This window comes from Zonotrichia albicollis, chromosome 28, assembly GCF_047830755.1.
Source record: "Zonotrichia albicollis isolate bZonAlb1 chromosome 28, bZonAlb1.hap1, whole genome shotgun sequence".
In the NCBI taxonomy this organism is placed as follows: domain Eukaryota; kingdom Metazoa; phylum Chordata; class Aves; order Passeriformes; family Passerellidae; genus Zonotrichia; species Zonotrichia albicollis.
In genome coordinates, this window is record NC_133846.1 from 7172698 (window position 1) to 7184187 (window position 11490).

At 42.6% G+C, this 11490-nt stretch overlaps 1 protein-coding gene across 1 annotated transcript; it reads left to right on the forward strand.

Annotated features, from left to right (window-relative positions):
* Positions 1-150: 150 nt before the first annotated feature.
* Positions 151-10651, forward strand: CAPZA1 (capping actin protein of muscle Z-line subunit alpha 1). The gene is made up of 10 exons (XM_005495641.4): positions 151-306; positions 3602-3665; positions 3921-3972; positions 4782-4845; positions 6176-6382; positions 6772-6851; positions 7277-7355; positions 7836-7907; positions 8495-8557; positions 9149-10651. The coding sequence occupies exons 1-10, from the start codon at positions 268-270 to the stop codon at positions 9287-9289; spliced, it is 861 nt and encodes a 286-aa protein (XP_005495698.1). The 5' UTR covers positions 151-267; the 3' UTR covers positions 9290-10651.
* Positions 10652-11490: the final 839 nt, after the last annotated feature.

Sequence of the window (11490 nt, forward strand, 5' to 3'; positions counted from 1 at the left end):
GACGACCAGGGCGGGGCTCGCGTGGGCAGCCTGTTCGTCTAGTCCATCACCGCTGCTTCTCCCGAGCATATCCCACACTATGACCGGGACCCACAAGCGCTCCGGGAGGCGGCGGTTCTGTTTTCCGGTACCGGGAGAACCCACCCGTTTCTACGATGGCGGCCACGCGGCCTCTGCCCGCAGTTAAGATGGCGCCGCCAGCGCGTTCGGTCCGCCGCCCAGCACTCCCGGCATGCACTCCGTGGGGCCGGGCGCACAGCTGCCAAGATGGCGGACCTGGAGGAGCGGGTGTCGGATGAGGAGAAGGTAAAGGGAGGGGGTGGCCGCCTCTCCGCTGAGGGTTTGTGTTGCTGACCCCGGGAGGGCACTGGGTGGGGAGCAGCGGGCGAGCTCACCTGGTTCCGGTGTGCCGGCCTGCGAGTGCTTCGGGGTGGGTGGGCTCCTGAGACCACCGGGCCGCCGCCGCCCGGCTGAAGGACCGGCTGTTCCTTACCAGCACTTTTCCTTCCAAATTCCTCATTGCTTTCCGAATTCCTCATTGCCTTCCCATTTCCTCATTGCCTTTCGATTTCCTTATTGCCTCGGTGCAGCTGATGGGTCTCGGCCAGTCGTTTTGCATGAAAATGGATATAGTCTCAACCTAAACCAGGGGAGGTGGAGGTTGGACATCTGCCGGAGCTTCTTAACAGAAAGGGCAATTAGACATTGGAAGGGGTTGCCCAGTGAGGTGGTGGAGTCCCTATCCCTGATCAAGGAAGGACTCGTGGCACCCAGTGCTCTGATCTTGTTGACAGCGTGGGAGACAGTCACAGCTGGATCGCTTGGTGATCTTTCCCAACCAAAATAATTTTGTGAAAATGTGTTTTCTATGCTGGTTTTCCCAAATCAGCAAAGTAACCAGCGTGTCTGTAAGGTGCTTTGCAATCTCTTCACTTCTTAAACACCCTCCGAGTGTGCTGTTGCATTTTCTGCTCACCCCAGATGCTGACAGGAACTGCGATGTAGATCCTGAGAATTAAGCTGGATGGAAAGGACTAAGTCAGAGTAAATAGAGCCATAATTATTTTAGGAAAGGGGGAAATGAGCAGTTTGTTCTTCTTGTGTAGGAATGTGGAGAAAGTTACATACTGCAAGTTCTCTGCTTGGTAACACACTGTTGTCTGCACGCAGTAGTTTAAAAATGCACTGTTACTCTTCCTTACATCACAGAAGTGTTAACACTTATTGCTTGCTTCATTTCTTAACATTCTGGAGGAGTTGTTCAGGCTCATGGATCTGCAAGGATCCTACAAGTCCGGCTGTTGCTTTCATTTTTCCTTTAAACTGCAATTTCAGCTTCATTTCAGAGACATCATTTGTGAAACAAGCAGAGCTTTAGAGGTGCAGTTCATCTGTTAGTATTTTAGGTGATGCTGTTTGAAATAAGTATTCCAGAGTAGAATTGATATAGGCCTTTAGAACATTCAGTTTCAACTAACTCCATGGCTCACACAGGCAGAGAAGGATAACCTCAAGGGAGGATCTGAAAGAGAAACATGCAGCAAGGATTTTCTGTAGCATGTGACTATTCAGATGAGACGAGAACTTTATATATGTTAATTTTTTGAGTTTAGCGGTACTTTAAAGTAAAGAAAAAACCCAAAAACGTCAGTTGAACAACAAAATCAATTCCTTCCATCCTCCAAGCTTCACTCCTTTATTCTCTTTGGGCGTTTTTTATGTAAGAGATTAATTTCGCAGACAGGCTGGGAAAGCTGGGGGTGTCCAGTCCAGAGAAGAGAACGCTCCAGGGAGATTTTAGATCGTCTTCCAGCACTTAAAGGGGCTCCAAGAGAGCTGGGGAGGGACTGGTGACAAGGCCTGGAGTGACAGGGGGGACAGACACACGGAATGGCTCCCACTGCCAGAGGGCAGGGATGGATGGGAGATGGGGAATTGGGAATTCTTCCCTGGCAGGGTGGGCAGGCCCTGGACCCCTGTCAGTGCCCAAGGCCAGGCTGGGCACTGGGGCTGGGAGCACCTGGGACAGTGGGAGGTGTCCCTGCCATGGCAGGGGGGACACTGGAGGGGCTTTAAGGTCCCTTCCAACCCAACCAGTCTGTGATTCTGTGATTTTCTTGTAAGTTCCTCTGAAATCTCCCGTTTTGCTCAAGCTCATTCTGCTGCTGTTGTGCCAGTTTAAACTCACGGCTGAGCAGCTTCCCTTCCCCTCAGACACTTTCCCCATTTTAGAAGCAGGAAGTTGATGCTGCAGAGTTGAAATGACACCTGAAATGGCCCCGGGGGCCAGGAAATGGGGCAGATTGCAGAAAGTCCTATTTTGGTGTTTCTGCAGAGGAGCATCCTGACACCGCCCTCCAATCAACCCTCTCCAAAAACCAACAACCATTCAAGTGCTTGACATTTCAAATTAATCTCTCCCCAGCCTGTTTCCTGCACTCCTGATTTCAATAGTTTGACCGAAATGTTTTCTATTTTATTGATCAACTACACAAGATACCGTCTTTTTAATGTTTTCTTTGTATTGCTTAATTTCTTCAGGCACAAATAATATATATCTGTTTTTCAAAATCATTGCTAATTTGGAAGACAGTCTATTTTTATCTGAAGCTCAGTCCAGTTAAGGCAGAGTTGTTACTTGATCCTGTTGGAATAAGGCAATTACCTTTTGTTTGGGAAGGTATTTATTTCTTTTCATGGCTTCCTTAAAATAATTATGTGACAAACAATACAAACAATTTCTAATTAAAACAGAGAAGACTGTTGAGAGAAGTGAGTTATTTCCAGCTCTGGTGATAACTCAGGTGAAGCAGTTACATATATAAACACAATTCTTTGTTTTGCTGCTCAGAATGAAAAGTAGAAAGTAATCAGGGTTCTAATGAACAATTCTTTAGTCACTTTCAATAAATGTCTTGTTAGACCAGAGAGGCTCATTGGTCAGCTTTGTTAGCTGGAAATGTTAGCTGTCAGAGGAAATGGGACGTTTTTATTACTCTAAGGGAGAGGTTTAATTTTGTGGCATTTCCTTTTTCATTTCTTCCAAGATCTTTCTATTCCCTTTGGTCCTGCAAAAGCTATAAAAGGTTTTATAATGAAAACCATAAACTCTTACCAATTCCAACAGAACCAATACTTGGACCACCTAAATTCTAACTGTGCAAGACATGTTTATTGGATTTTGGAACACATTGCAGTTTTATTACACTTTTAGAAGAGACAGGGTTTTTCTTTTCCAGGTTTGGAGTTTCTGGACATTGAAATTTGGCTTTCTCAGTTATTAATGCCTTCCTTCATCATCACATGCCTTCATAGAAACCCAGAATGGTTTGGGTTGAAAAGGACCTTGAAGATCATCCAGTTCCACCCTTTGCCATGGGCAAGGGCACTTTCCACTAGACCAGATTGCTCCAAGCCCTGTCCAGCCTTGCTTTGATCAGTCTTACAAGACTATTTCTAACTTGACAGTGCATGCCTAGATTTCTCCCTAAATCTGCCACCTTCTGTCCCTTCAGAGGTGGTTTTGTTGGTGAATTGCTTCAATATGTGTGAACTCAGTAAGTCATCTTTTGTCTTTAATTACTTTTCTACTTCATTGTAGGTGCGTATAGCTGCAAAATTCATCACTCATGCTCCCCCTGGAGAGTTTAATGAAGTATTCAATGGTAAGCAATTAAGGAAAAAATTATCTGTGGTGTTTTCTTCATGTTTTATCTATTATAAGAATCTAAGGCTGTGTCACACCATACTGCTTTTAAGGTTAAGTGGCCTGGGAAAGCATGCAGTTCTTCTGGGCTGTTTCTGCCTAATGAAATCATTTCATCTTTTAATGTTTGCACGTGTACAGTTGAAAATAAAGTGCATAAAGTGAAGCATTTGATAAAAAATCCAGTAACACACCTGGACCCTTTCTTCTCCAGATGTCCGGTTATTGCTTAACAATGACAATCTTCTCAGGGAAGGAGCAGCACAGTAAGTACTGAGATTCCAAACACAAGTCAAATTACCATCAGAGATCCTTCTGTTTTCTTGTACCCATCATTCTGTGACAAAGAAAACTATTTGCTGCATTCAGAGCAATCTTATGTAATTCCTTAGCCCACCTAACAAAATACATAATGAAAGGTGTGGATGATTCTTTTTAAAAACCCTAAATGGGAATTTGTGCTGTATAAAACTGACAGGAAGGCATACTGCCAAAAAGTTTAACTCTGCAGCAGCAGCAATGTCTGATCATGTTGAATCATCTGATTTATAAAGTTAGTGAAGCCTGAAATACTGATTAATCCATAGCCTAAGTTTAGAAAAGGAACTGCCCTCAATAAAAATTTGTTGTTTACTTCCACAGCTTCATTGGAAGGTGCTTACAGATTACACATACAGGCTTTTTGATGCTAAGATATATTTCAAGCTAGGTGACATGTCAGTCAGCAAGTCTTTGCATAAGAAAATTGTTGTAAATATTCGTCTACTCATTTATTTACCTTGCTGCTGTCTAAATTGTAGCTGGGGTGTTCTTGTTTTGCCTTGGCTTGCTCACATTTCCGCAGGCTATCTCCTGTTCTACTTTTGAACTCTGTATTTTCCTGGCCATCCCTAAACAAACATGCTTTTAGACCTGGGGTTTATAGCTATCTACAGTGAAAGGTATTGGAAAATCCTTTAACAGTGCTTGTGTGTATTGTTTGCCCAATTAAGTTGACGTTTGCTGCAATATAATCCTTGAGGCAGAATAAATGTGCACGTGCAGCTAAAGTTCATGTTCCTTTGGTGCTCCACAGCGCATTTGCACAGTACAACATGGATCAGTTCACCCCAGTGAAGATAGAAGGGTACGAGGATCAGGTAAGAGGAAACTTTGTACGTTCCAGGTTGTATTCCTGCACTCTGAAAAAGCAATAAAAATGTTGTTTCATCAGGATGTTGGCTCACAAGCCAACATCACCATCAGCTGACTCACTCATTCTGCTCACAAGGTACCACTCCTCCTCCTTCCCCCACATATCAATATGACAAACTTACTTTGATAAGAACAAAGCATAACCAAGATATTCTCTTTAAGTTCTGTGTTGTACTACTTAGCAAATCCAATTCATTGTTCCTTAAAGCTCCACGCTGAAGTCACTGGAATTTTACTTAAGAGTATGAGTGATTAAAGATTACTGTCTATTTAAAGCTCACTTAAAAATCCTTATGTTGCTACTTGCTTACAGTTCCTACTGACAATTGATAATAGATTCTTAATAGTTTGTTTGGTTTATTTTCTGCAATCCTAATCCATTCCCAGCTACCCTAAAAAACAAACTTATCTTTATTTATACCAAATCGTTGATTTGGTATAGTGATTATACCTAATACTATCCAGTCTATGCCAGCAAAACAAGTTATTTCAGGGTTTTTTTTAATTCTTTTTTTTTAGAACAAACAGCAAGTCGTAGAGAAGCCAGAAAGCTGCCTGACCATCTGCTCTGTTCTCTGAGCCAAGCTCTGACCCAGCTTTTCTAGTGTCCCAGATATGTTTATGGGAGTATGGGAGGCATATATTAAGGGGGCTGTTCATTGAAATAGCTTTGATGAGAAAGTTACAGACCTGCAAAAAAACAAAAAAAAAACCCAAAAACCCACCCCAATAAAGTCAATATCTGGGAAACCAGAGAATTAAGGTGAAAAATAAAAAAGAAGAGAATGTGCAAGGCTGCTTTGTGGTCTGCTTTAGTTGGTATATTTTAGAAGTAGTCACATCTATGTACCCTTCTTGCCTAGAAGTAGAGCTATTGCAAAACATGGAGCATGGCAATAAATGGTAGATTTCAGAGTAAACGTCTCTGTTTCCTTTAGAAACGAAGAAGGAATACAGCTAAAATAACTTTAAAGGCAAAGCAACCTGCTTCTATTGAATGGATACCCAATTTTAAGCCAAATATATACATTATTATAGTTCGGTCTTTTCTGGGACAGAAATGTGAGTGCAGTATTACTGTGGAGAGCAGAGTTACCTTTAGGCTCACAACAACTACTAATTTAAAGTATTAATATCATAAATTCTTGATTTTCCTATGTGACTTTATAGCTCAATGAAAGTACCTAATGTAACACTGATATGCAAGTAGGGAAAAATGCAAAATAATATATCTATATCAGCCTAAATGTATCATCATTTCAACTTCTATTCCAGGTCTTAATCACAGAACATGGTGATCTGGGCAATGGCAGATTTTTAGACCCAAGAAACAAGCTTTCTTTTAAGTTTGACCACTTAAGGAAAGAAGCAAGTGATCCCCAGCCCGAGGACACAGAATCGGCTTTAAAACAATGGAGAGATGCCTGTGACAGTGCATTGAGAGCCTACGTCAAAGATCATTACCCCAATGGCTTCTGCACTGTTGAGTACCCATCTTGTTTCCCTGAAAGTGTATTGCTCTGAGTCACTCAGTCCCAGAGCAGACTGTGCTGGGCAGAGCTGTTGGAATTCTCCATCCTCACTAGCATTTTGGCTAACTTTGGAATGACATTTCCAAAGAGGGTGCAACTATCTTGGCATGCACACAGAGGTAAAGGTGAATTAGACCTTTTTCATAGGCATGACTGCCAAGCACCTTCAAACCTACCCATAATAAGATGCCTGCCAGGGGAGGTGTTGGACAATGTAACTCGTGGTGCATGTTCCCAGTGAGGTACCACCACTGCAGCCTGCACCCTGCTGCCAAGAACAGAGACTAAAAATGGCTTTCCTTAGCTCTTGGGCCTTTTTAACTCTTTTTCTAAATACAGGTTTATGGTAAATCTATAGATGGACAGCAGACAATTATTGCCTGTATTGAGAGCCACCAGTTTCAGCCCAAAAACTTCTGGTAAGACTATTTCAATATAGTGTGTTTTCTTCCTTTGCCTGGTTCCTCAAACCAACCCATCCTCTAGCTCTGACACAGTCTGAAGGACAGGGAGTTTCGGGCTTCCCAAGAAGTTCTTTTCCTTCTGTAGTGTGTTTTCCTTGCAGCCCCCTTGGCACTTAGCAAAACTCTTCCTGTGACCTCTCCAGAGGAAAAGGCATTATCAGAGCTGGATAGATACTCCTTTACATCTCTGGAGCTTCTTTGTACTGAAGCTGCATTGTATTCAGCTGGGCTGTAGAAATTTAACTCCATGCCATCTAAAGCACTAAATCCCATGTGGTATTGGTGATAAGACAACATCAGAAACAACTTGGTCATTAATTTCATTCATTTGCTGTTAGAGTTTCTTGGAAATAGTTTTTTCATGCTTTGATTGCTTCTAGGAACGGGCGTTGGAGATCAGAATGGAAGTTTACCATCACACCACCAACAGCTCAAGTGGCTGCAGTGCTCAAAATCCAGGTGAGTTATTTTTCCTGGCAGTAACTGCATTGTGCTTGTCTTACACAAATGCATTTATCCCAGAGTGAGATGCTGAAATGCAGCAGAGATGTCCTTCTCAAGTCAGGATGTTATTAAATAAACAATTCAAGAAAGTAATTCCTAAATCTAGTATTCTAGTAATAGTTTCAGATCTGGCCTGTGGTTTATTATGTGGCATTACCCTATAGACGTCTACTTTGCTTCACTTTATAGGGCTAAAATCTCTACCTTGAGTCTTTTATAATTGCTCTTAGCTCTAGGCATTTACTGACTAACATAATCTTGAACAGTCTTGACAAAGAATGAAACCTTTTAGAAAATCCATCCTGCTTTTAGTCCCCATGTAAGCAGAGAAGACTGGCACAATGCTCTGTTGTGCCATTTTAGTAGCATTTGGGGGACTCAGGAATTCTGGAGGGAGTGGTCATAATGAAACCTGCATTGTGTCTTTTTGTCCAGGTCCATTACTATGAAGATGGCAATGTCCAGTTGGTTAGTCACAAAGACATTCAGGACTCTGTACAGGTGTCAGTAAGTATGCTAAAAGATCTTTATGATAAGCAACTGTTTTCACTCCTTTAACAGCTCACAAAGCATGCTGCTATGACTTCATTCTCTTGACTTTAAAGTAATTTTTGGGTGAACAGTCACTGTGCTGTTTAGAGTCATGTAGGAATCCCAGATTCCCAACTGCTTAAAATTCAGTCTTATTAGAAAGTCTCTATTGGAAAGCTTCTCTTAGTAGTTAGGGTTAAAAAGGACAGAATATGCTTTTCTATCTCTGTCCAAGGGAAAGAAACAGTAAGAGACATATGCTAAGGCAAATTAAGAATTCCTCTAGTTTGGTAGAGGGAGCAACAGCTGCAAAGTGACTCATTTTACTATGAAGATCCACTTCCTTTTTGCTCACTAGGGTGCAGCTCTGTTCCAGTTTGGAGCACAAGCTCTACCTAGTATGCAGTAAGTGAAAGGAACCAGCTACAACCACAAGGCACAAGCTGATGATGTTACCTACTTTATCTATACTCAGCCTATCATTTGAGAATAAATCTATTGTGTAGCTTATGTAAGTTATGTAAGTTGCTCTTAAACATGCAAACTTTTTTTTTCCTTTGTAGAGTGATGTCCAAACTGCTAAGGAATTTATTAAGATCATAGAAAATGCAGAAAATGAGTACCAGGTAAGATCAGTAGTAGTTAAATAAAACAGAATCATATCAGTCTCTATTTGCAGTTAATAGAAACATGGAAAAGTGACCTCTCGTTCTGTTCCTAGCTGAATCTGGTATTGCCTGTAAGAATTGCTTAGAAAAGGGTAACAGTATTTGTTTAAAACATATAGTTATAAAGCTGTAAAGTTACAAAGGTGTGTTGTAATTAACTATCAGGTTTACTGTACAGTTTTTTTTAAGGGTTACAAATGATTCCTGGAACAAGCATGGGAGGGAGGAGTGGGTGAGTCAATGTATTTTCCTCTGTGACAGTTAAAAATTCTGAGGAGTAAACTTGTGCAACAGCTTTTGCATTGTCCCAGCCTCTGTGCCAGGAGACTGGAAAGAGATAAGTCAGTGAAAGACCTAAGGAGATGCTGCTACATTACAGGGAAGGTGAATAAAAAGCCTTTGACTTGCGCACACACTGATGACTGCCTTATTAATTTAGTTAATAGTGGGCCTTACACCTTACAGAAAGGAGTTTGTGGCTTTAACACTAAGTTGAGCGTTCTCATAGTGTTTTATGTGTGCCCTCACCAAATGTGCTTGCCCTTGCAGACAGCAATCAGTGAAAACTACCAGACTATGTCAGACACCACTTTCAAAGCCTTACGCCGGCAGCTGCCCGTCACCCGCACCAAGATTGACTGGAACAAAATCCTCAGCTACAAGATTGGCAAAGAAATGCAGAATGCTTAATGCAGAAACAAGGAGGTGTATGAAACAGTTGTGTGCAAAAAAACAAATACGGTCCTATGCCAAGTAGATGGTTTTTAAACCAGAGCAGCATTTTTAGGGCTTTCAAAGTTACCAGGTTTTCTAGCCTGAGAGGGAACCGTGGAACAAATAGTTGTCTTTGTGTTTTGTGTTTCCTGCCACATAAACTTCCTGTTGTAGCTGCATTTAATAGGTCATTTAAATTCAGCCATTCATGGCTCAGAAGTATAGCTGTTTTCAGTCACTGGCTGGAAAACTTCCTAGCTGGAAAAGCCCTATTATTGCCCCAGGAGAGGGTACAGAACGTTCCCTTCACCTGTATCCAGCACTCCAGGTATCCAGTAAGTTTGTCAAACCTGCCAAGAGCTCACGGCGCTGCAAGACACAGTAAGTGCAAGACAGTGAGTCCTCGTGTATCCTTATTCCCAGCCTCCACAAAGCAGATGTCTGCAGGCTTAGATTTTGCTGTAGAAAATGAGTTTACAGGATCCTTTACAGAATTCCCTACTGACCCAGCTCTTCCGGGGACGTAACTTTTTTTTTAATCTGAAGATTTGAGCCATGTTCCCTAAAAGTGAACATTTTTCTTCTCCCCTTTCTCGTGTACGTACGGTTACCAGACATCTGCATTTTTACAGAACTACAAGATGAGTCACTGCTGATCCACAAGGGCTGGATGGTGATTAAAAATGCAAATGTCTACAAAATAATAGGTATGTTGTGCTTTAATGCTTTGTGGCAGGTTCATAGATTTGTATCGCAGGTGTATGGATGGATAGTGTACAAAATAAATAAACTTGCACCAAAGTGAAAGAAAAAATCCTTTCCATTTGTCTCAGTTGTGGACAGTTTATTGTCATGCTTAGAGGGGATTTTGGAATGAATCTCTTCTACATGCTTGCTCTGCATTATTATTTTCCCCCTCTAACATCAAACCTAGCAGTCACAACAGTTTCTCTGAAGGGGAGGATGAAGAGATAGACATACGCCTTTCTCAGATCTTGGAACACAGATTCGCTACAAAGTGAACCTCCTTCGGTGAACTCCCTTTGCTTTGTTTGCACTTGGTTATCACTGGGCGCCTTGCAGGTTCTGGTTTTTAAACTGGCTCATGTCTTCTTGTTTTTAAATACACAAAGGAGAAAGGGTTGGGAAGAGAGGGGTGGGGTTGCCTGTGCATTATGCTTCAGGTTTTGCACAGTAACACCGCAAAATAAGTGCTTATCCTTTGTGAGTTCTAACTAATTAAAATATATTTGTATTTGCTGCTGAGACTGACAATTCATCCCTCAGGCATCCTCTGTATCAACTAGTCTAGTGCAAATACACCAGTCTTTGTTTAAAGCAATTTGTGTCTGTTCTTTCATGGTCTCATTCCTTTTAATTCCTGAAGTCTAGGAAATGGCGTTACCATCCCGGAAAGTGTTCAAAAATGTGAAAGTGGTACTTGAGGACCTGCTTTAGTGGTGATCGCAGTGGTAGTGCTGGGTTGATGGTTGGACTTTAATGATCTCAAAGGTCTTTTCCAATCTTAACAGTTCCATGACTAAGGCAGGGATGGTATCAGTCCAAATGCCCTGGTATACAGACATGGGAACTGGAGGGCTGAGCTTCCAAACTAAAATAGAAACCATCACAGAGCTTTATTGCAGCTCCTCACCCTGGGAAAAAGGCAGCAAGGAGGTCATTCCACTCACTCTCAGTGTCTTACTTTAGCCTACTTCAGACACTCCTGGTTGTATCCTACACATCCTGGTTGTATGCTAAAAGCAGGGCTTTTCGGAGGGTTTGCGCAGCTCTGCAGGAGCTGCTCACGGGCAGTTTTAAGCGGCTCCTGCCTGTGCAGCACCCAGGGGAGATGAGGGGTTGTGTGGGCCTCAGGTGCTGTGGGCTGCGGCCCTGGACCATCCAGGAAATCGCTGCGGCAATTCCAAGAATGTGAAGCCGAAGCAGTGCAGAGATAAGGCTCTGCACACAACATAGCCTTTATCTGCCTCAAGGCTAGGCTCCTGCTCCTTGGGCACGCTGGGAGCAGTTCACCGCCAGTGCTCCAGCCTTAGGAGCGTTTCTATCTCTCTGTCCTTCTCCAAATCTTCAGCTAATCACCCTGCAGCCTGCCTGGTGCCGTGCCTGCCTCGGGCCCTTCTCCCCCCGGCTGCTGCCCCGGGCTGTCCCCTGCCAGC